This window comes from Euprymna scolopes, chromosome 10, assembly GCF_053919585.1.
Source record: "Euprymna scolopes isolate OS-2025 chromosome 10, ASM5391958v1, whole genome shotgun sequence".
NCBI classification, from domain to species: Eukaryota; Metazoa; Mollusca; class Cephalopoda; order Sepiida; family Sepiolidae; genus Euprymna; species Euprymna scolopes.
In genome coordinates, this window is record NC_136491.1 from 116,566,955 (window position 1) to 116,594,454 (window position 27,500).

At 33.4% G+C, this 27,500-nt stretch overlaps 1 protein-coding gene across 1 annotated transcript in view; it reads left to right on the forward strand.

Moving 5' to 3' along the window:
* Window positions 1-6,930: 6,930 nt before the first annotated feature.
* Window positions 6,931-27,500, forward strand: part of LOC145286234 (steroid 17-alpha-hydroxylase/17,20 lyase-like) — a 176,262-nt gene continuing 155,692 nt past the window's right edge. Inside the window, exon 1 of the mRNA XM_080135054.1 lies at window positions 6,931-7,945. Within this exon, the coding sequence (XP_079991180.1) occupies window positions 7,220-7,945 (726 nt within the window). The 5' untranslated portion in view covers window positions 6,931-7,219. The remainder of the gene's footprint in view (window positions 7,946-27,500) is intronic.

Here is a 27,500-nt window from a genome sequence, read left to right on the forward strand (position 1 = left end):
CGAGAGAGGGGAGAGACAGAGACAATAGAGTGGAAGTAATCGGAGGGAAAGAGGTTCTAATGACATGCAACAATTAAGAAATATAAACAGTGAAAGAGAGAGAAAGAGAGAGAGAGAGAGATCATAACTAATATAAGAGATAGAGAGAGAAAACAAAACAATGCAAGAGAGAGGAGATTGTTTGGTTGTGTACGTTTTTAGTATAATTAAATTAACGTTTGTCGTAGTACGCGTTCTAAAAGTGGAAGTAAATTAACAAGACAAGATAAAATAAGAACGTTTGTGGGGAAATAGAGGAAGAGGAAAGAGATAGCAGAGAGAGAGAGAGAGAGAGAGAGAGAGAGAGAGAGAGAGAGAAAAGAGTATTTAGAAATAGATGGCACACAGCAGTGTGGCCTACATAGTCGTATTTATCACCGTATAATACCGCATACGAGACCAGTACGTTTTTTCTCTTTTTTTTTTGTTTTTGTTTTTGTTTTTGTTTTCTTTGTTTTTGTTTTTGTTTTTTTTGTTTTTTTTGTTTTTGTTTTGTTTTTTTTTGGTTAGTTTGGGTCCGTGATATTAGTAAAATATCTTTCCATGATATTTTGCCAGTGCGACGAACGAAGAAGGTGTACGCGCTTTTTTTCCTCTACTCAATTAAACGCTTCCTTACGCAGAGGACCGACGGAATAGAGAGTGGATTATACTGACCCAATCAAGCGGTGAGGAGTAGGATAAACCGCCAATACCCGGCTAGGATACAATCGGACCTAGAAGCGGGAAAAAGGGAGAGCAGAAGGGAGAGTGAGGAGGACGAAGCGATTCGGAATTAACGAGAGTTTCAAAGAGCGAGGTAGAGATAGAGTGAAATACACGCACACATATACACACATATATATAAATATATATATATATTCATATATTTATATACGTACATACATACATATATATACATACACACACATATATATGTATATAAATATAAATGTATATATATATTTATATTTATATTTACATTTAAAAGAGAGGTAAGAAAAAAAAGAATTATCGCAAAAAAAACGACTAAAGGATAGAAAGAAATTAAGAAAAAAGAAGAAATAATAACCTTTGCGATTTGCGAAAATAACAAGCAGCCCCCCAAATAAAAAGGACATAAAAAAAACACACGCTCGTGCGTTCGCACACACACACACACACACACACACACACACACACACACACACACACATAAAATTTAAAAAGAAAAAAAATCCTGCCATTTTTTTGCCGGTTTCCCCTTCTTTTTCTTTTTTCTATTTTTTTTTTCTTAGAGGAAAAAAATAATAATCTCATTCGATTCTTCTGTATTTTCTTATTTCTTTCTTTCCGGGTAGCAAACGAATTCACTTCAACATGGTGGATGAGAGGAAACAATTATTCGAACAATTCTTTTTCGACAAAAAACAGCAACTCGTATTTATTTATTGGCTGGTCCAACACACCGACGAACAGACGCTTACTATGCGGGCAAGGGTGGCGTTATCAACGGTACGAACGTGAAAAGAACCTAGCCCGCCTTTTGGCTTAAACATATCCTCTTATGAGAAACGGTGCGTCCTGACCAGAACCTGTACTAGATATCTAATATTTATATACATATATATATATATATATATATATATATATATATATATATATATGTGTGTGTGTGTGTGTGTGTGTGTGTGTGTATGTGTGTGTGTTTGTATATATATACATATATATATATTTATATACACACACATATATATACACATATATATTCACGCTCTAATTTCTGCGTCCCAAAACAACAAACACACACATATATTCACACATATACACTACCTATATTTAACATATGCAAACACACACACATACATCACCAGACCAACATAAATTTACTTTTTGGTTTATATATGTGTGTATGTATGTGAATACATGTATATGTATATACATATATATATACATGTATATATATATATGTACATATGTTTAGAAAGTTCCAGCGTTACCAGAGGAAAGCTGAACAAAGTACGTAATTGAGAAAGATATAGATACGGACGTATATTTATATATAAAAAAATGTTTATATAAATGAATGTGTAAATATATGTATTTGTGCGAGCACGTGTGTAGATGTGTGTGTGTGTGTGCTTCATTTCGTCTACACAAACGCGCACTTGTTAAAGGGTGCTTAAAGTTGGAAATAAGTTAAACCAACATTTGGAAAGTGAAAATAGAAAAGAAAGTAAAAGAAGTGGAAAAAACACCATCAGCTAAAAAAAAAAGGGAATTAAAAGCGTCTGTAATGCTCTAATCAAACCGTTTAATTAGAGAAAGAAAACACCTTAATCTATGAAATAACTTGTGGTATTATTATTATTATTATTATTATTATTATTATTATTATTATTATTATTATTATTATTATTGAGGATATTTGTTCGTTTATTTAATCTATTTGAAATAAACTGTTTTATTAAATTGTTTCCCATTTTACTATATAGTCGAGCTTCTTAACATAATTAATTATTAAAAATTACGAAATTTTATTAAAAATAATAGAAATTATATTTAAGCTTTCCAGTTTCTATAAAATAAAATAAAACATTCAATTAAAAAAAAAAAAACAGAAACGTATACTCAAGCTTAAAAATTTTTTTATCGTCAAATTTTTTATAAAATAGAGATCGAATTATTTATAGAATGAATAAAATCAAATTGCAAAAACATAGCGAAAATTCAATTCATGTCAAAGTTGATACAGATTTAAAAAAGTAGAATTACTAAAAATATTGAAAACTTTATTTAATCTTGAAAGTTTCTTCGTAATTAAAAATAATTAGAATTAAAGTGTTTGCAAGTAAAATAAAGCTTTAGTTTATTGGAAATTAAAGAGCATGTCTATAGAAAAAAGTTAGAAAGATTCTCTTAAACCGACACGAGATTTATAGTTAAATGTTAAGAATATTTGACTATTATTAGATAGATAGATAGATAGATAGATACATACATACATACATACATTCATACACACACATACTACATACACACATTACATACATATAGATAGATAGAGGTAGATACATACATACATACATACATACATACATACATATATAAATAGATAGGTAGATGAACACAGATATAGATAAATAGACATAGAGAGGTAGATAAATTGATCGATAGAGAGGTAGATATAGAGATCAATAGATAAGTAAATAGATAGAGACAGATAAAGAGATATAGATAGATAGATAGAGACTGATAGAGACATATAGATATAAATAGACAGATAGATAAAAAGCTAGATATATAGATAAATAGACATGTAGATAGTGATAGACTAGTAGAGAGCTCGATTCATGTAGATAGATAGATAGATAGATAGAGACGAGCGTATAGATAGATAGATAGATAGATAGATAGATAGATAGATAGATAGATAGAAATATTATATGCAGAGGGTAGATAAATACAGATAGATAGAGAGAGGGCGAGGGAGAGAAAGAAGCTGTTAAGGTGCGAAAAAAAAAATTGAAGAACCCAAACAAATAAAGGTGCTCAATAATGGCAGGATGGTAGAAAAAATATTCCTCAAACAGATTTAAACTTTCAAAAGTGTAGCTGTGATGGACACCAGAGAAAGTAACTTTTAAAAAGCGTTAGGATCGATAAATCGATCATCGATAAATTGAACTCGTACATACTAAATAGCGAAACTAACAACTTTTATTGATTGCACATATTGAATAGTTTGCTTGTTTGTTTGTTTGTTTGTTTGTTTTTCAAGATCGATATTAGCGGAGAATTTGGATGTGCGACATTGCATAGCTTTGAATGTTCATATCATTCAAGGTAAAAAAAAGGGGGGGAGGGGGTGGCAATTTATGTATGTTGCCTCTCCCGTACCTTTGACTGCTGACAATTTTACCTTTGACAACTTCAAAGTTTTTTTCAGAGTTTTGTTTGGAAATGCCAAAATAAAATGTTTAATGTGTTTTAATTACAAAGTACGAAAAGTGATATTCCCAAATTTCGATTAAAGTGATTAGAACAATTTTGTTTTCCAAGTGAAAACATTCAAAACTAATTTTATCTAAATTTTTATCGTCATAATCAATGCGTAATGATTTTTTTTATAAATGTAATTTCTACAATTGTGAAATTGAATAAATAGTAAATAAAAGAAATACATAAAAGATTATATATCTATATATATATATATATATATATATATATATATATATATATATATATATATATATATACCTATAATTATTTACGATAATAATTATTAAATACCTACTTAATATTTACTATAATAATTATTAAATACCTATATTACTATAATAATTATCAAATACCTACATATACATAAAAAAGTAGAATTTTCTTAAGAAAAGTGTATAACCGATTTCAAATAGATTATTATTATAGATGAGACGAAAGATACATATAAATATTTGTAAAAAAAAAATTGGTTTTCTAGATTAAAGAAAAATATTTGCAACAATTGATTTTTTGTTTTTGTTTTTGTTTTTCAATATAAATAATTTTCCTTGGGTTTTCGATTGTTAAAAAATAAACTATTTGTCTTAATTTCTGATCTGTGAAAATATGAAACACTTTAAAAAGAAATAAAATATTAAAGAAAAAAGGAAAGAGAAATTAGGGGGTGAAGAAAGAGGGAGAAAAAAAAATAACACAGCCACCGGTTAGACCTCACCCCCTGCTCGCACTTGCAAAACAAAACAACAAAGAAAAAACATAATAATAAAAAAACATTCATAGATAGATTTACTGATGTATATGGATGAAATAAACCTACGCTAACACACATATCCGTCACTAAAAAAATGCCTTCACACACACATATACACACGCATACATGGTATGTACGTGTGTATATGTGTATTTGTATGTATATATATACACAGAAAGAAACGATGGCAGAGACAGAATGAAAGTTTTGCCATTCTATAGTGACTACCGAATGAGTTTGGGAGTTTGGCAACTATAAAAACTATACCTTTTTATGGAAAAGCCAGTTTTGGCTTTAAACTATTTAACTGCTCAAGTTAGTGGACAAGGAGAATACAACTTTATAAGATATCTTACAAATACATGTATAAATATACACACACATATGTACATACACATATATAAATGCATACAGACATGTATTTATGATATAATATAATATATAAATGTATATATATACATAATATATATATATCATTATATATATATATATATATACATATATATATACATATATATACACACAAACACACACACACACACACACACACACATATATATATATATATATCTTTGAATTACTTATGGCGATACCGTTTCTGAGCTCATCCCACACGTGTTCGAATATACAATAACAGAGAAGAACACAAACACACACACACACACACACACACACACACACGCGCGCACGTGTTTACCTGAATAAGCACATGTATATATACGAGGATATATAAATACACACACACACACATACATATATATATATATATATATATATATATACATATATATATATATATATATATATATATATATATATATATAATACTGCATGTGGAATACGTTCAATCGGAAATTTGTATTCGGCGATTATAACATCAAAGTGAAACACGGAAACGCTGAGGTGAAGATTAATGTCTAATCGTAATTTATACTAGACATTTTACACACGAACGGAGTATACAATTTAATTCGGGAAGAGTCGTTTGAAAAACAGTTAAAAGATCCTTTTCGCTGGAAACTTACAACCATATCTTACTACGCCTTTCTCTTTCCTTTGCAGATAGATAAATAGATAGATAACACATTCACACACATTTCTCTCTCTCTCTCTCTCAGCTCTCTCTCTCTCTCTCTCTCTCTCTCTCTCTCTCTCTCTGTCTATATATATATATATATATATATATATATATATATATATATATATATAGTTAGTTTGTTTCATAGATAGATCGGTAGATAGATAGGTAAGTAGATAGATAGGTAACACACACACATACTCATATACATATATATATATATATATATATATATATATATATATATATATATATGCATATATATATATATATATATATATACACACACAGATAGGGTTAGAGAAAGTGTTTGTGATTGCTATTCATTTAGTTTTTTTTTTTATCTAAATTGCACGCGTTACTAATAATTATTAAGTAACCATGTGCTAATATTTAAATTAACGTCTATTGCACTATATTTCAAATAGGTTATTATTACTAGTATTTTAACACGCGTCATTATCAGTTATCGCTTTGTTGTTGTTGTTATTATTATTATTATTATTATTATTATTATTATTATTATTATTGCCGTTGTTGGTAGCAATGATGACTAGTGATGCTGATGCTATTGTTGTTATTATTGCCATGAGTTCATCCTTGCACGCGTTTTTCTCTGGATATTTTGTCTCCATCACACGGTGTTTGTACGCTTTGTTTACATCGCCTTGCGGCGTACACACGTGGTAAGGGATCGCCGTCACAACTAGTCTGACTGCCAACCACCCGGTACGAGTCGTGCTGCTACAACCGCAAAGAGAGCGAAAACAAAGTAATAACTACTACAACAACACGTTAAACAACATGAAACACAGAAAGTAGTTGTAGTACTACTATTAACAATAATACTATAACAACAACAGCAATAATAATAATTGTAATAATAATGATAATAACAATAATAACAATTGTAATAATAATAGTATTGAATGCGGGACCATTTCATTTTACACTATCGCAACAATCGTAAATATTCTCCGCTGTTGAACTGCTTATTTATCTAATACATACATACATACATACATACATACATACATATATATATATATATATATATATATATATATATATATATATATATATATATGTTTGTATGTATATAGATATGTATATATATCTACGATCTGGGCGGATGAAGACACAACACTAAGATCTGGCCTTCTATACGGCGACCCCCGCAACCCGCCATTTCACCCCATCCCTCGTTGTTTTTTTTTCTTCTTTTTTTTCCACTCCTTTCCCTACCAGCCATAACCCTCCGCTTCCTCCACGTTGTTGATCTCCTCCCCACACCACCGCCTTCTACCTCTTCCCCCTTGCCACCCTGCCCGTCCTTCTCCTCCTCCTCCTCCTCCTTCTTCTATATCTGTGATGTTGATGTAAAACGTCAAATGATGGATGACTGGATGGTAACCTGTTACTTAACAATTGGCCTGCTACTGCTCGTTGTAGTGAAATATCTCGCCCATCACGATCTATCGCACCTGGCCTACCCGGCGGGACGCAAAGGTCCGCTGCGTCGACCGCCGGGTCCGAGGAGTTGGCCCCTCATCGGCAACCTGTTCCACGTGCTGTGGAAGCCCCTGCACACCGCCTTAACATCCCTAGCCGAACACTACGGGGACCTGATGTGGCTACGTATGGGGGGCGACAATGTTCTCGTTATCAGCTCCATGGACGCTGCTCGCGAATGCATCCTGAAACAGAGCAAGACGTTCGCGGGCCGGCCCCGGCGTCGACAGACCGTCAAAACAATGCTCGGTGATGGGCATGACATTGCTATGAGCGACATTGGACCCGAATTGAAGTACTACCGGCGACAGGTGCACGCTTTCCTCGCCTCGCCGAACCGGGAAAGTCGGGCGCGTTTGGAGTATGTTGTAGGGATGGAAACCCGATCCTTAATGGATGATATGGAAGTATTCGCCCAAAGCGGCGTTGCTTTCGACCCGTTCTTGAACGTTGCCCGGGTTGTCGCAAACGTACTCTGTCTTCGGACTCTTAACAGGCGTTTCGACAAAGTGGATGACAATTTTCTAAAACAATTAACTATCATACAGGACATTGTGGACAGTATTGAGAGTTTCCACGTTGTTGATGTTTTCCCCTGGTTACAGGTAAGTGGTTCACCTTAATAATCACGATCTTGTCACATTCATTTTAGCGTTGGTTGTTTACAGTTGAAGGTTGTTTTTACGATCATAGATGGTAAGCCGGTTCGTACACATTTTCTTTCAAAAACATTCCCGTCGCATTTTCGTGGAAAATACATGTATTTACTCTTATTTTTGAAACGTAATACGACTATATCATTCCGTTCTTTTGGAAGGGCAACAATGTTTACATACGTGCTAGAGCGTTTCAAACTTATTTATCTTTATGCCGATATTTGTTTGTTTATAATCAAAGTGTCACACACACGCGCGTGCGCACGCGCGTGCGCACGCGCGCACACACACACACATATATATATATATATATATATATATATATATATATATATATGTGTGTGTGTGTGTGTGTATATATATATATATATATATATATATATATATATATATATAGAGAGAGAGAGAGAGAGAGAAAGAATAGATATCGTGATATAGAATAGTGCTCTAAGTCAATTAGACCTTCGGGCACACACACACACACACACACACACACACACACACACACACACATATATATATGTATATATATAGCAGGTGTAGATATGTTCATTTCCATTGAATACTCAATTTTGCGAATCCTGCTTTATATGATGGTGCTTTGCTTAACAACAAATACAACTATACATTTATTTGACATATTTTTGTATTTATACAGAGATTACTATCTCCATCTATGTATAAACGTAATTTCCCACATGCTTAGGACAAAAATCTAAACAACTATATATATATATATATATATATATATATATATATATATATATATATATATATATATATATATAAGTAATGGGACGATTCCAATATTTTTGTCGATTCCAATGCAATTACCGATTCCGTTCTAAATTCACGATTCAGATACAATTACCGAATCCGATGTCGTTTTTTTTTTTTTTTTTTTTTTTGTAAATATCTAAATATGTTTATTATAAAGTTGTTAATATTTCCCGATTCGCGTACAAACTCCTCTTCAATGTACGTATAATTTCTCAAACGTAAAAACATATTTACGGAGCTGGTGATCTATACATTTATGTGATTTAATTAGTTTTACTTGTAGTTTAAAATCAATAAATATTTTATTATTTCGTTATTAATACCACCAACGGGCAATGTTGTCTTAAACATTATATATAAAAGGAAAAAGGTAAATAAAGGAATTGTTTTGGGTATCGGAGCATCGATACACATTTTTACGATTACGATACAACCAAAAGTTTCGATTTTTACTATTTCTCATTCTGATTAATCGTCCTAACACACACACACACACACACACACACACACACACACACACACATATATATATATATATAAATATATATACTTCGACCTACATAGCGACCTATTTACGCTTCTTGTCATATATATATATATATATATATATATATATATATATATATATATATATATATATATATATATACGTCGGCCCACATAGCGACCTCTTTACGCTTCTTATATATGATGATTGAAATCTCGGTAGATTCTTATCAAACAAAAATATTCTACGGAAATATATTCCGGCAGATATGGATTAAATAATATAGTAGGCAATATTCTCAAGCCTTAGTTGCGCAACTAGCATTAGAGTAGGAAAATTCCGAAACAGCATCCTGTATTATTACAACCGTTGTTTAGCGATAAGAAGCTCCCTAACATAATCTCTTGCAAGAGGTATCCATTGTATCTCAAGGTGTAAAGATGGACTTTTATGCAGATAAAGAGTTAACGAAGTTGATTATTTGAACTATAAGTGTTATACGTATATTCATATGGACGAATTTTTTTTTTTTTTTTTTTGGCTCGGATAAATGCTGCTTTTAAGGGATACCTACGATTTGCCTGGACAAGTTTCCTATTACAGAGTTTCCCAAACTTCAGAACACAATGGAGCCCCCGAGAAGGGAAAGATTTTTTCGCGGACCACTAACACGATAAATTAAAAAAAAAAAAAAAAAAAAAAATATGAAAAAAACTTAATTTCAAATTTTAACACTAACTAATGAATTTGGGGCTCCTTGACTTAAGACTTAAGCCAGAGGGAGCAACCACGTGTGTGATATATCTTTCTAGTAAAAAAAAAAAGATCAATAATAATGTCTGCAGTTATTTAATTTGTCCATGTAAAGCATTTTGTTCCTCTTTAAGAAAAGGCTTATGGAGTTCCTCGGCCTCACTAATGTAGCCTCAGGGCTCTGTAGGACCCACTTTGAGAAACCTTGTCCTATTAAATGAGGATATGATGGTTATGTTCGGGGTTGGAACGTAGTATAGATTCGTGTATGCCTTGTTTTTTACTTGCCATCCCATACACGTGTTTGCACTGTTGACTATGACGTTGCACGTGCGTTGAACCCGTACACACGGAATATTTTCTAGTCCATGTGTGCTGATACACACTAAAACCCATTTACATATTTAATTCAAAGTTCATTTCAACAGTACTCAATGCATAACTGGAGCTCAGTAGTTGCATGTAAATATATGTATTTGTGGCGAGCTTCACGTCAATGTTTATTTTCATACAACTTAAAAGTGGCTCCTCGCAGCCTCGTTAGAAAATGGATAATGCCTGCAATAAGACCCGCACAAAAAGTCGTTTGTGAAGCACCGGTTGCGGATTCTATAACTACAACTATTGGAAAAGCGTCGCATGAGTAGAAAATGGAGTGGCAAGAAAAAGTTTAGGTAGTACGACTGGCCACAATGACAAGACGAGCAGATGTTATCTAGTTTTTGTTCGCCAACACGAATCGCACATAGTTTGATTGTTTACTCCTTAGCCTACAACCTACATAAATAAAAACACACACGCACACACACTCAACTCCACACACACTCTCAAACACACACACACACACACTCAAACGCACACGCACACACACACACACACACACACACTCAAACGCACACACACACACTCACATATATATGTATATATGTATAACAAGGAATAAAAATATATGTCAATTAAGCTACACAGAATTATTCCCGTTTTATCCTTGTGGTCACATATTTTTATAATTTTCTATCTAGCTCTACTCATGTAGTGAGCACGAATCAATACTGAACATCGATAGATGAAATATTATATCTTCTTATAACATACTATGTGCAGCCCTGAAATAATATATATATACACACATATATATATATATACATATATATATATATATATATGTGTGTGTGTGTGTGTGTGTGTGTGTGCATTATATACAACTGTATATATGTACATATATGTATGTATGTATGCATGTATGCACACACGCGCACAAATATATATATATATATGTATATATATATATGTGCAGAATACATGTTTATTATATATATATGCAGAATACATGTTTATTATTTTATATTATTTGCAGAATACAAGTTTATTATATATATATATGCAGAATACATGTTTAGTTGTGCAAGTATGATGCATATACACATTGGATGTAAGGATGGTGCATATACGCATAGCTTGAATTGAACATTCTTGTGTAATAGGAAATTTGGATTGGGTATAATGCGTAGTTCTTCGACAAAGAATAGAGCACACACGGTTGCTAATAATATTTAATTATAATAATTAGGTTTTCTTACTTCATAACTTTTACCGACAGCGGAGTTGCTGACCAGTTTGACTTTTAGCAAAATAAAACAGTCGGATTTCCATCTCCGTTTTAATTACTAGCTTGTCTAGCTCCAATAAAGAGTTGCGATATAAAGAAACGGTGTGGATTATAATATATCAGATAACCAAACTTAAGCAACGATGATCATGACTAGTACATGTTGTTTGTCCATTTAAAAAAGTTAAGGCTATATGTAATGCAATGAGAGGTAGAAATGTGTACGGTTGACTCTGGGGGCACGTTTAATCCACTAGATGCACCCTCAGTCTTCGTTAAGACATGTATCTAGGAGAAGGAAAACACCTCTGATGCAAAAACCTAAGGTCTAGTGTCCGCCCTGTCTTGTGGTAGACACTGCACCGACTGAGATTAGCAGTTGTACAAAAAGTGGAAATAGTTCTACACAAACACTTTAACACTTCATCACTATAACCTAATCACCTGTGTGAATTTTCCAAAGAACTTAATTGTTGTGACCGATCTTATTTGTCGGAATTGACGAGATTATCTATCATTTATATATATATATATATATATATATATATATATATATATATATATATATATATATATATATATGCGTGTGTGTGTGTGTGTGTGTTTGTGTTTGTGTTTGTGGCAAGAGATTGAAGAAACGTCGATTTTTACCGTATACCGGTGTTAATGTTTACCGTAAAAAAAAAAATGAACTAGGATGAAACATAGAATCGTCACAGTGTGATACATAGTTCTTTCACTACTGGACTAACGAGAATTTAATGGTAAGCGAAGGTCACATTACTGACAATATGAATCACGACTACGTTTTGCAGATTTTTTTTTGTTTTTGCTTATTTGTATTTTTTTTTTATTTTTTTCACAATTGTACCGTCTCTTCCATATCCTTTCCTTTTGTCAGTAATACGGTCGGCATAATACCATATCGTATGAATCCGAAGATTCTATTTTTAGCATTGGATTTCCTGATATTTTTCTGTTTTGAAATTCTTTCTAGAAAGATATCGGATACTTACATCTTAAGTGAATGTAATTTTTGTGAAACGGGCTGGATTAGAACTTGGGTCAACCAGGTCGTTAGTCTGTGTCCTTAACCATTGTACCACTGTTAACTAATACTATGAATTTAAGTGACCTCTGGAGTCTGGACAGGGATCAATATTTTATTCAACAATGAGCAGAAATGTAATGATATTCAACCGTTAATAGCACTCATTCTATGTCATCGATCTAAAACGTCTAGTATTGTATATGCATAATATATATATATATATATATATATATATATATATATATATATATTTATTTATTTATTTATGTGTGTGTGTGCGTGTGTAAGTACACATATATGCGATGCCTCCGTTCAGTCTCAAGAGACAATCGAACCCTTTAAAGGGTAGCTGCCCGTGTAATTGTGAGGCAAGGATTGCGCAATCTCTGACCACTCCTCAACTGGATCGGCTCCGCTTGGGTCCAGTAACATGTAGAGGCCACAGACTGACTGCGAACAATGCCGAGATAAGCGGAGAGTATATACCGCACCTAGAATTGCCAAATGGTTACCCATTTTAGTATTCACAAGGCTCAACATTGCCTAACTTCGATGATCTAACCGGTGTGTCAACGTGATTATGCCGTGCACACACACAGACACACACAGAGACACACACACATACACACACATACACACACACACATATATATATATATATATATATATATATATATATATGGGGGGGTAAATATATGAATAATTGTTAAAAATATTAACCAGAGTGCTCGCGACCATTTAAGTAATAGTGTACTATGTATACATATGTGTATGCATTTTCGAATGTTCGTGTGTGCGGCCATGTTCGAACGATACCTTCCAGTGTAAACAAATGCATAGTGTTATAGATCAATTTCCACACACGTGCACGCATACACCTGCTCGGAGAGCTTATGTTTACATTCCCTCAAGTAATCAAAGCTCCTTTTTGTACAGGATGGGGGAGTTTTCGATACTTCGATATAAATCATGTGTGTGTATATATATATATATATATATATATATATATATATATATATATATATATATAACGTTCTTCTTTTGTTATTCGTATCATACTATAAGTTAATTTTTATGTTAGTAGTAGTAGCATTCGTTGTGGTAGCAGTAGTGATTGTAGCCGTAGTAAGTATAGTTTAATTTTGGAGTTGTTTTTTGTTTTTTTAATTTACTTCGTATTAACGTGTTTTATCTTTTTAATAGAATACAGCCATTTTGATAGATATGGCTAAGGGTATTAATGTCTTGTATTGTTGATATATAAGATTTTATTTAGCTAGTTCGATTTTACTGCATTTCATTACTTTTGGGGCCGTATATTAGCAGCTTTTATCATTCTGACCAATATTGACATGCTTCATGGCTTTTTTTTTTTTAATTTTTTATTCTGCTTGATTTGTTTTGTTTTGTATTTTATGACCACTATCGGCGCCATTTATACTTCCGGTTTTTTTATATCCTGAATTGCATACACGTTTTATTTATTCATGTTAGTCCCGTTACCCCCACTCACAAACAAGGCATATTGCTACTTAGACGTAAGAAGTTACAATTAGGGGCCATGTCTATAGGAGGACTATGTAAGGAGATGAGCAAGATGTCTGTTCACATTACATTTAAACTTCTAGCAATATAGCAAAGAACAAGGAGGAAATTCTAAATTCTAGCTATTAGAGTAAAAGGCTGTATGGCATCTAGAGACCTGTACAGCGAAGAGGTGTGATTTTGTTGCTAAACGGATATATATGTCGAGGGTTGTGTAAGTGCAATGGGTTCATCAGATCACATTTCATTAAAGTATAAGGATGCAACATTGCAGCGATGGTGTTGCAGCGGTAATGTCACTAAATATGGTATTATGTTGATTGCGAGAAACAAATCATAGTAAATATTAAAAATGTTTATTTTTTGTGTTAAAAATTATGGTAAAACTTGTGAAGAAGTTTTACGGTTGTTGTAAAAATGGAACTGGAATTTAAATTTCGTTCCGTTTCTATCTTTCTTCCGTAAATATGCGCAAGCGCCGAACGTCCATCTCACTGTTTACACTCGACATATCAACTTTTCCAGGTTGGGAGTGCCTATTCGGAAAGCCGTTCTTAACATGGGGAGGTTAGGGGTCTATTCGAAAAGCTGTTCTTTACTTGGGGAGGTGGAAGGTCTATTCCGAAAGTCATTTTCAACGGGAGGGGGCTATTCCGAAAGATAATTTTCAAAAGAAAAGAGTAAAACGGAAAGAAATTAAAAGTTCCGTTCCATTTTTAAAACAACCGTAAAACAGAACGTTCTCCGCAAGTTTTACGAAAATTATTACATGAGGAATTATTTCTAGCTAATATTTGTTTTATTTAAATTATCTTAGCACCAGAAATACACGAATTAAATGTGCAAACATTGCTCAAAGAAATCTAACCAACAGGGCCAATACGAAGTGTCTATAAAACGGGGAAGCTAGTGATGGATGCACCTTCCCAGATATGTCAACAATTATCCACGCATGAATGAATAGTGGATACTTTCAAGTGTGAATAATTTTTTACCTCATATCAAAATATTTTGAATAGTATAAAAACGAATATTGCTAAATGTTGCTATGTCTTAGACACTTTTAATAACACGCATGGTATAGACACAAGGTGTTTAGTCTGGTTTTATTACCCTAAGTAATACCAACGCATTTGACTCATTTAATAACGAGTTCGGGCATTTTGCTAGAAAGAAAAAATAAGTAATCGAAAAACAAATATATCACGCATCAAATGCTATCAAAGGCAAGATAAATTACTGTTCTATCTATCTAGATAACTGTCTTGTGCTTTAACTTATTTTAAAGCGTTTATTTACATTTAAGCAAGAGTTATGTTGAGTCTTACGTTAAAATAAGTAAAAATATCGCTGAAATTAAACAGTCATCTGGGGAGTCTCGATAATCTATCAAAAATCGAAAATGTTTATAAGATATTGGAAGAACCCACCCTATAAATGTCATCAATCGTGCGAAAATGTGATGTTCTACTAGTATTCTGTATAATTTTCGAGTTGCGATTGATTATCGTGACTCTCCAGATGACCGTCTCATGTTAGCTATTTTTGCTTGTTCTAGCTTCATACTCGACACTACTTTTGTTTAAAAACAAATAAACGCTTGAAAACAAGTTAAATACACAGGAAACATATTTAACCAGGTATATTGAAGAGTAACTTTATCGTGCCCTTTGTAACATTTATTTGTTAAATATTTGTTTTGGGACCATTTTTTTCTTTTTTCTTTTTTTTGTCTAAAATGCGAAATGGCCGAATTCTGTTATTTGGAATGTATTGCAAATACCTAATTTCTCATTATTATGTATTGTTTTTTGTTTTTTCTTTTTGTATATAAGATGTTTGTTTGTTTGTTCTGTCACATTGTTTCCATAATTTGCAATCAATTTAATACCGAATGCTATCCTATTAAGCAACTGATGTTAGGGTTCCGATGCTTTATATCTACTGCTTGCTTCCGGTTTTTAATATCCGGTGTTGTTTACGTCAGTGAATGTTTTGTAGCATTTTTACGTCATATCGTTTGACTATAGAACATCTCATTTTGCTAAGCTTTGTTATATGCTTCAAGTTCTTAATATACTGCTTTAGTTTCATGTGGTGTTTCATTTCGTTTGATTTTTTTACGGCATATCACCCTTTTTCTCTATGCTGTTATTATGAACGTCTCATATTGTTGTCTTTAGGATCCATTTTTTTTTCTATATTGTACATTTTTTTTTTAGCCAGGAGGTTTGATTTTCTTTTATCTTGTTTACGTTGAACCTACACTTTTTCGCGGCGTTTTATAACGAAGCCATTGCTTTTTTTATGGTGTATTGTTTTCGTATGGTTTTTATTTGGTTTTATTATTTTTATTAAAGATTATTTCAATCAAGTTCACAACGAACCTATCATTTTTCTGTAAATACTGTGATAATGTCAAGTGATGCCTTTCCTGGTACAGGCATTGACGGCAATGACTCTCCATCTATCTCTTTTCCTCGAGACATTCATGAATTCATTATTACTCATTATTCACAACCCCATTCACGTTATTTCTCGAAAACGCTTGACTTACTGCAACAGCTTTCTTTACAGTGATACAAACAATAGTTTGCAGTTTCTTTCTGTCCGAGCAGTGCGCATACTGGGCGATTAGCTTGACTGTTGTATCCAATAGGGTATTTTGCTCAGCACAGTGAGATACAAAACCATCAACAGAATTATTCTTGATTGCTTCCGTGTTACATCAGTCACCTGCGTTTGATAACCTCGCATTACCTTGATCAGGGGATTGATGTGCGTACTGGACCTTACACAGGGGTCTCATACAGACTAGCAGAGAGAAGAGAGCGTCTTACTTTTCCTTTGACAGCAGTGCTGTTCCACCGCCCTATACAGCGCCTAGTATTTCCAAATGGTCACTCATCTGGTATTAGCCTTGCTCACCGTTACTTAACTTCGGTTATCTGGTGAGAGCCGGTGTGTCAACCAGATTATGTTGTACATTTCTGAAATGAATAACTGTCTAAGAAAAGAAACACTTGCATTGATTCTACATATTGTCTGGTTTGTGTTATCTGGTTTTACAAAGCAATTCCTGTCATTTTCGTAATTCTTGTCATGAGTTAGGGATTTTATTTATTACTCTTATAAGCCCCAACCAAGGCACAGTGTCATTTGGAACCTAAGATCATGTCTACAGCGGACTATGTGAGGAGTTGTATAGCGAGATATCTGATTACATTACATTTAAACTTCTGCGCATTAGTACAATCAGGAAAGCAGGAAACAGGGAATGAATTCTAAAAAATAGCAATTCAAGGGAAGAAACTATTATATATATACGCGTACATGAACATATATAGAAAGAGGTTTGTGTAAACTATAACCTTTTTACGAAAATATTATGCAAGTATAAATCATGTAGAATAACTGCATGAAAATAATTACATGTAATAGTTAACTAAAGATGATCATCCCATGAGAAAACCGAAAACACTTTTAGAGAATTAATTAAAATGAATGTTTGAAAGAATATGGAAATTAGCTAGATCTTTTGCAGATGAACGCAATTACACGACCCATATATAACAAAGTTGTTTTTTGTTTCCTTAAATAAATGGGAAAAAAGGTCTTTAATATGCATATCAACAGACACGCACACCCACACACACACACACTCACACACAAACAAATTTATAGAAGTATAGATATATGAGTATCGGTGTGGCTCAGAAGCTAAGGATTGAGGGCAGAAAATTGCATATATTGATTTAAAATTTAGCTGATAAAACCCAAGTCATATATATATATATATATATATATATATATATATATATATATATATATATATAGTCGCACTAATGAGCTCTGAAACAGCGAAACAGTACTGTATGTGGATGACTATATATATATATATATATATATATATATATATATATACATACATACACACACAAACACACACATACACACACACATATATATATATATATATATATATATATATATATATATATACATATATATAAAATTGATTTTTTTGGAAAAAAAGAAAGAAATTAATCGCTAATAAAAAATAAATAACAATTCAACAATCTTACATTTTTAAACGATAAAAATCGTGCATAAAATTGGCAAGGGTCCGATAGTCCCGTGGTAAAACACTAAACTACTTATCGAGCCGTTGTAGGTTCGATCCTTCTCAATAAAGTCAAGCTATACTGATTAGGAATAAACTCTGAAACAATCATGTATATAGATGACTTACTTTTATGCACGTAATAATCATTAATTAATATATATATATATATATTATAAGTTTTGCTCTCATTATTGTATATTAGGTTCAATATAATACTCGATTAGAGAATCATCCCTATAATAAATAAGTAGTCTACTTGCAATAAAATACCATATTTAAGCGTATCTTACGACCGAGCCACGCCGGACAGTCTTCACTGTAGCACTAGTATTTTCATTTCTGGTCTCCTGGTATCAGTCACCAAGTCACACTTAGGTAACTAACAGACTGCAGTATTGAGTGCATTAAGCAAAAGCCGTTAACGATAAAAATATGTCGTCATTCTTACATTCAAGGTTAATCTTCCATTCGAATGGCATACAAGATTGGTACTGGCGCCTTCTACTTTCTTTTTTTCTCCCTCTCTCCCTCTCCCCCCTCTCTCTCTCTCTTTACACCCATAGTGTGTGCAGTCGAAGTACTAAAAACCAGTTGTGTTACTTTAATGCTGTTAAGAAACTACGGCGCGATGTTGAAACTAATTTAACAAAAACGTATATTTAGCTTGCTAGTTTTTCTTCAGTGTTTTATGCAAAACTGATGCGTATTATTGAAAAGGTCACATGGTTTCTCTGGTCTCTTAATTAGTGTCATCCTGTTACTTCATCAGTTCCGACACTACAAATATATTCCATGTTGTTGTCGACACAACTTTCTGACGCCATCCCGTTGTGACGTCATCCAATGTGTATGCTATGAAGCTTCACAAAACTTTTGTAGTGTGTATATACAAGGTGGAACGATGAATTTGTCGCCCTAAAAAGAAAACAACACTGCAGCTTTATTTGAGAACTTTTAGTAGAAAACATGAATTCAAGTAACTTGATTATATAGAAGAGCTGACCTCTATTTAATGTGTCCGCCTTCAGTCACAATCGCCGCATCGTTACTGGTCCGGGACTGGGAGCATGCCTATTCCATAAGCGCCGGCGGGAGCTCGGCGAATGGCGGCGATCAGGCTGGCTTTGGTGTCGTGAGAAGTCATGTTTGTGATGTTCTCGCCGTGTGACCAAACGAATGAGGTCAGCAGGTTCAGGTCGGGGCGGTGGGGGAAGTGAAAGAGGGTACAAAGTGGTAGCACTCCTTCTGAAGCCAGTTCTGGGTCTCTTTGAACTTGTGGGCTGGCACCAAGTCTTGCTGCCACACCGAGGGTCTGCCAGCGGTCACCTGATTGCACCATGTGATCACCACACTCTTCAGCACTTCCAGATATACTTTGCTGTGGACTTTCAAGCTGACGTAAGGTTGAATGATGTGGCCCTCACTTGAAAGCACACCAAAGACGATAACTGTGTCCGGAAACTTCGTTGAACTGTGTCTTCAAGCGTTGAACAGTCCTAATTTGTAATTTTAGAGTTGTGACAATATTCCTGTTGTCATAACTTGGATCGGTTGTGAGCGTGAGTTGAACAGCGGCGCATCTCCGATCTCGCTTGTTAAACATTGTGTCACTTTCAACATGATAGAAGGTTCTTATCGTTCTTGGGATTTGTACACAACTGACCAACTAGTAGATGGTCTGAAACAAAAACAACAAAACAAAAAAAAAAAAAAGAAAACCGGTTTTTATCGAACGGAAATGGAATCATGTTGTAATTTCTAGGGCGACAATTTTATGGTTCCACGCTGTATAAACGAGCCATTAATAGCCAAGTTAAACACACAAAAAAGCAAAAGTCATATACTATTTTCTTGCCAAAGTTCGAACTCAGGTATAATGCTTCGAAACAGCCGCCAACCTCACGGTAGCATGAGATGAAGTGTCTCAAGCAAGTGATTGTATAGTATGAAGGTGGTTTCAGATATTTCATTATCGCAAAGAAAGCCTTGAAGATGAAAAAGGTAGACGACGGCGAACAATGAACGCTTGGGGAAATTGCAGCCACAGATAAATTATTCCGGTAAAGCTTGCTTCGATGTGTTCATATCAATTCGAGAACATGTACTCGACAATTATTCGGATAGTGGGGGCGTCGTTGTTTCTTCTAACCTTTCACTGTTGACCTGAGGTATGTTTTTTTTGTTTATTTTATTTATTTATTTATTTTTTGTTCAGGAAATCAACGCGTTATTTTCTCTTTGATGAAGTGTTAGTTTATTGTTTATTCTCTGATGCGATCTTGGCGGGCACCGGCGACGGAGCTCTTTGGCATTTTTATATGCCACAGTGCGTTAATCCTAGTGCGTTGGCTTTTCGAAGTGTCTAAAATTCTAAAGAGGAGGTTATAAATTCGTGCTTCAATATGTGATTTTAGAGGCTTTAAGGTGACAATTAGAAAGTACACCCTACTTGGATTTTAAGTTTGACTGTAATCATCACATATGATGCACATTTTGTATTCATATAAAGAAAACTAATACTTTAGACAGCACCATAATGGTATCGTGCAATAATGATGCTATTTAATTTAGTTTTAGTTTCAATATTATATTTTCCTGCATTCTTTTTAACCATTAGACGTGGGGTTTCCCTTGGTATTGGCACGAAATCCAACAGAATATGGAATATTGATGAGATGGCTTCGACTCTGATTACTGAGATATGTCTCTGGTTGTGTGCCGTTCTAGGAAGACTACCATTCCAGGCTTTGCCTTCTCCTTTTGGGAAAGGGTTAGTTCATTGCTCTCCGCCTTAGAGCCTCGTATTAGGAAATGCCAACGGAAATGCTCAGAACTTTTTTTTTAGGGCCAGAGTGCGTATTCCCTAGTGCGCTGGCGTTTCAAATGACTCTTTGTGAAGCTTGTTGCACCATCCCGCAGTTGTAGTAAGATAAATAACTTCTCACGTTCACTGAATTCGACACAATGTCTGTTTGATGGTGGGGGGGTCAGAAATAAATGAACACTGGACGCGACTTTCTTGGACTTTTACCTAGGAACAAAGTGTAGTTTATTCTCTCCCATTTATATCTGCTCTGGATTTAGTGATTGGTTTGCTTGTTTTCGGTGTAAAACAAACCGGAAGACACTTAGCGGTCAAGTATGTGGAAAAGTTTGAGAATGTCTTACTTAACAAATTTTTTGCTCTTTGTTTTTTTTCACACTTACAATTCTCTCAAAAAATATATTGTATAAAGGTATCAGTAATGGGACGATTCCATTTTTTTTCACGATTTTTATAAATTACCGATTTGATACCATTACAAAATATGATGTCAATTGTTCTAAAATCTTTATATATTTCGTCAGACAGTTCATGTTTTGTTTTTGATTTTAAGCTGACCGTAAAAACATGTAATATGTGCATAGATTTTCACAAACGTAAAAATACGCCTGTGGGAGTTATGTATATATCTTATAGTTTATACAGATCTTGTAGTTTATAATAGTTATTAGTAGCAATAAATATTTATCGTTTTATCATTAGTATCATCGATAGAAAATTGAATTTTAATAAAATAAAAAAATAGATCATTAAAAAAATCGGTTCTGGTAGCAGAATAAAAACACATTATTTTCCGAATCGGATACCACAAGAAGTTCCGATTTTCCGATTCCCAATTCCGATTTCAATTAATCGTTCCAACAGTAATCGATATATATATATATATATATATATATATATATATATATATATATATATATATATATATATATATATATATATATATTCAGGAAAAGTAAAACTGTTTTAACAATTTGGTAATTTTTTAAAGAACAGCCCACTGGCATAAATGTGGTATTGTGGTATTGATGATTATAACAGAAAATGGGGTAGGAATATGTTTAATTAATGTGACTAAGGATAATCAACGACATCTATTTCCCCCCCACATTTTTTTAAGTGTCTCGTGCCTACCTTTTTTTTAGCTTATGCAAATAAATATTGCAAAGTCTAGGATTTGTCTTGATGTTACACGTAGTGTTTTCTGTTTTCAGTCAGTGTAAGGAAAATATTTCTAGATCGACGCCATTTTTTATTTTTGTTGCAATCTAGATAGCCTTATTTTGCAGACCTTCAAAAGTGAAGTTTCTGTTAGTTTTTCCTGTTAAATAAGTTTTATAAATGTTTATATGTTCACATATGTATGATATGTAAATATACGATCTGAAGTGCAATTTGGATTTGTCGTAGACAAGAGAACAACAAATGTAATATTCACAATGACAATAGTGGCAGAAAGATGTACCGAGATGCAGAAAGACCTCTACCTGTGTTTTATCGATTTCTTAAAAACCTTTGATAAAGTAAGACATGAAGACCTATTCAAAATGCTAAATAAACAAGATATTGATGGGAAAGACCTTAGAATTCTGAGCAACCTCTATTGGAGACAAAAGGTGACAGTTAGAATAGATGAAGAGCACAGTGAGAAAACATTAAGAAGAAGCGGAGCACACCAGGTGTGTGTTTTGTCGCCAGATTTATTCAAATTCTATAGCGAGACATTGAGGACATACAAAAATAAGGTTGGGTGGACACAACATTAACGGCACTGTTTTAATAGCATAATCCGAATAGACTCTCCAACACATGCTGGATACCGTGATCAAAGCAAGTGCAAGTAAAGCACTTGCTTTAAATATCTCAAAAACGGTAACAATGACAGTATCCAAGAACACTCAAGCTCCAACATGCAAGCTACAATGTCGTGATCTACCACTTAAAAAAGTTGATAAATGCAAATATCTGGGATACTGGATCACATTTGATGGAAGATTCACTACTGAAATACAAAGTCGCATAGCCGCAGCCAAAGTTACCTTCAAGAGATTGTCATCAATCATGGCCATTAAAATAGAAACCAAATTCAGAATATTCCGGACGTATGTATGGTCTGTTCTATTATACGGTTATGAGTGCTGGACAATCCCCAACAGCACGAGGAACTGAAACTTGGTTCCTGGGGAGAATTTTTGAAGATATCCTGAATAGAAAAGAAAACAAACCAGGAGGTATTAGAAATGACAAACGCAGAATAACCTCTAATAAGAACAGTATAAAAAACGAAAATGAGATTCATGGAGCATTGGGGCATGTCTACAGAAAAGCGAAACAGAAGAGATTAGTTTGACGGGAAAGATCGTGGGTAGAAGAAGCAGAGGACGACAGCGAGGAACATACGTTGATAGTCTGAATATGTGAGTAATATCAAAAATGATGAGCAACAATGAATTCATAAATGCCTCAAGAGAGATAGATAGAGAGAGAGAGAGAAAGAGAGAGAGAGAGAGAGCAAGAGATGAAGAGACATATCTGTCAATAGCTGTACCAGGCAGGACACTACTTGATGATGATTAATGATATAAATATTATTACGGTAGATCAGAAAAACAGGCGACTCGAAGAGCGCAGCAAACGATGTTAGATTAAAAATATCGCATTGATATAAAAATGTTCGGCTTACTAATCGGGACTTCCTGATTTAGTCAAACATAAGTAATCAAATTGACATAAAAGGAAATTATACAAGTTTTGTACACAAAACTGTACTACTTGTTATTTTTTTGTATGAAATAGATTATAATATGTTTTTTAAAAGTGTTTTTCTAGAAAAAAGACATTTTATTAATTATTGCTTTTGTTTTTGTTTTTTTTTTAGAAAAATAGAATAAAATTTATTTATTTTACAAAGAGAGAATATTTTTTGGATAATATTTTTTGATATTTTGTATTAGTAAAACATATTAAAAAAAAAACTATGACGAACAGAATATACGCGGATTTCATGTAAACTGTTGACGGATAAATGTTGAATTCAAAAAGGAAAACCGGTTTAGTTAACTAATCATTTTAATATCAATGCGAATCTATTAACTAACACCGTTTGCCGCGGACTTCGAGTCGCCCGTCCTTTTGATTTAACAAAGAGTCAAGTATTATTGTTGAAATGCTATTCACCTGCGTCTCTATTGTATCATTGAGACTTGGAAAATGACGCACTTACAACACGTGCTAAAATGTGTCGCTATTGTCATTACTAGGACGACGGAAAATTTGAGTGCTAAGAAATGGTGACTTCTACGATTTGCAGCACTTGTAAACTTAGGCAGCGTTGATAATCGCAGTTTCGAATGTTCCTGTTAGCAATGCCACTGTTCGCTGGGAAAGGCGGCGAGAGCGGCGAGAGCGGCGAGGGCGGCGGCCATTATAATTACACTAGAAAAAAATACAAAAATAAAAAAACAATATCAAATGAGCGAGGTAATTACCCAAGAAATATACTCGATATATCGGTCAAGATTTTACATCAGATTTCGATGTCGCTGGGTTAAATATATATATATATATATATATATATATATATATATATATATATATATATATATTATAGATGCGTGTATGTGCGTGTGTGTACACTTAAAATTGCTTATATTTAGATTAATGTTATGCTATAATCTTATATTAAGCATTGTTGAATTAAATGCCGAAAAGAATACACACACACACGCACACGCACACACACACACACACACATATATATATATATGTATATATATATATATATATATATATATATATATATGTACAAGAAAATGCATCATAGGTTTACTTTCGGCCGTTTTGTAACTCTAACTTCTCTTATTTTGTCGTTTTTTCTCCTCAAATTCCAAACAAAGTGGGAAGAATTGATATTTCATGTCTTGAAATCTATTTTCTAGTTCTCATTATAAGCATTGAATTAGTATTATTAGGTCCTTACATCGGGTGGCTTCATGCTTCGTCGAGAACGATTTTCATAAAAAAGGCTATATGCGCAACATATTTTATATGTATATAAAACACGAAACAGTGATAGGTAAACAAACACACAAACACATATACACACAAACACACACACACACACACACACACACACACATATATATATATATATATATATATAGATAGATAGATAGATAGATAGATAGATAGATAGATAGATATGTCATAAAAGTATATATACTTTTCATAACTCGGTATTATAAATACAAGATGGCCGGCTGATTATTGACAAAATCCTTGATTCCTTGCATGAATCTCTGTAAAATGCATGTCTAATTTATTCATGTATTTTTGCCAGAGATATTAACTCTAGAGTGATATATTAACTTCTGATGAGTATCATACATCAAAAACCGTCTTTGAAATTAGTAATTTATTCTCGTTTGTTTTTGAATTCACCAAATGAACAAGTTGTACTGAATGATTTTCAATTTCGCTATAAAAATGCATAAAGATTTGGTCACTGGAATTTAACCAAATATTGTTTACTTGAAGTACTTACTTGCCTGGCCTTCTTGAAAAGCTGTAATACAGCGACAGGTTGCTTTTTGGTGATTATATACACACGCACACACACACACATACACACACTCGCGCACACATATATATATATATATATATATAGATAGATAGATAGATAGATAGATATATATAATATTATATAATGACGTATGAGATTCGCTACAACAAATGTTTCGGATATGCACACACATGATTTGTATAGAATTAACCTAGTTTTTCGTAAAATTGTTAATCCCAGTCAGAGAAATAGTAGCGACATGGCAGAGCAAACAGTAAACCCCAGATTTTATATCAATTTTCCTTCTCTTAGATAATATCACTATATATATAGTGATATACACACACATATATATATGTGTGTGTGTGTGGGTGTGTGTGTGTGTGTGTGGTGTGTAGTTGTGGGTGTTTGTCTGTGTGTCTGTGTGTTTGTGTGTGTCTGTGTGTCAGTTTGTGTGTGTGTTACATATATATAATTATGGATGTGCATATATATATATATATATATATATATATATATATATATATATATACATATATCAAGATACATTCGTATGATTTTCTCTCTATATGTATGTATGTATGTACGTATGTATGTTTTCAATTTCGCTAAGAAAAAATGAATATTTATTGAGCCTCTAAAATTTAGTCTGCTCTTGTTACTTTAAGCACCCGTTTGTCAGGTGTGTGTATATATATATATATATATATATATATATGTGTGTGTGTGTGTGTGTGTGTGTGTGTGTGTGTGCGTGTGTGTGTGTGCGTGTGTGTGTGTGCATATAGATTCATATGTATATGATTATACATGATGGATTACTTCTGCTCTCCATTTTGACATATGAGCTTCCGCCACAACAACTAAGTTGCTCGGAAATGCACACAGATGATATGGTTATAGTGGTGAATGCTTTGTGTAGAACCAATCACCCTTTTTGGTATTACTAGTAACCTTTGTCGATGCAGATTACTCCATAGGACAGAGCATTCAGTAAACCACAGGTTTTTACATCAGTTTCCGTCTCCTAGATGCATGTCTTAATGAAGACTGTGGGTGATCTCGTGAGAACCGGTGACTCAACGTGATTGTGTTGTATATATATGAATATGCATACAAACTTATACAATGCACCCACTCATGCATACATATTATAATTATTATAGTATATATATATATATATATATATATATATATATATATATATATATATATATGTATGTATATATACCTCTGTAACCGTTCTTCCAGAAGAAAAATACCTCTCAGATTAATTGCTTGGTGACCTTCCGATATTTAACGAAACACATGTATGACGTAACAGGTAACACAGAGTACTGTTGCCACATTAGGGCAGGACCTGTTCAACGCGCCCTATTCAGCCTTGATAAAGTTCAAATTCGCTTCAAACCTAGTATCTATGCCGTTTTCTCTTTCATGCACCCTCTTTCTCACAGAAGCCGATCTCTGCTTATCTTTATTTTCATGCAAGTGCTCGACTGAACTCCAATCTAAAAAGAAATATTTTTCATGAGTCCAGTTGCTTATATAATTATAATCTTCCTAAGATTCCAGTTTCATTGCATGCCGTACATATGACATTGGAATTTCCTTATCTTTTCCCTGTCAGCTCTGTTCAACCTAGCTTCATTGGGGACGTGTTTTCTGAATCTGTTTACTGCGAGATAAATGTGCATGTAGAACGGATACTAAAGTGTTCAGGCGTTTTTTATCATTATTGTGGGAAACCCCGAGTTATTATTATTCC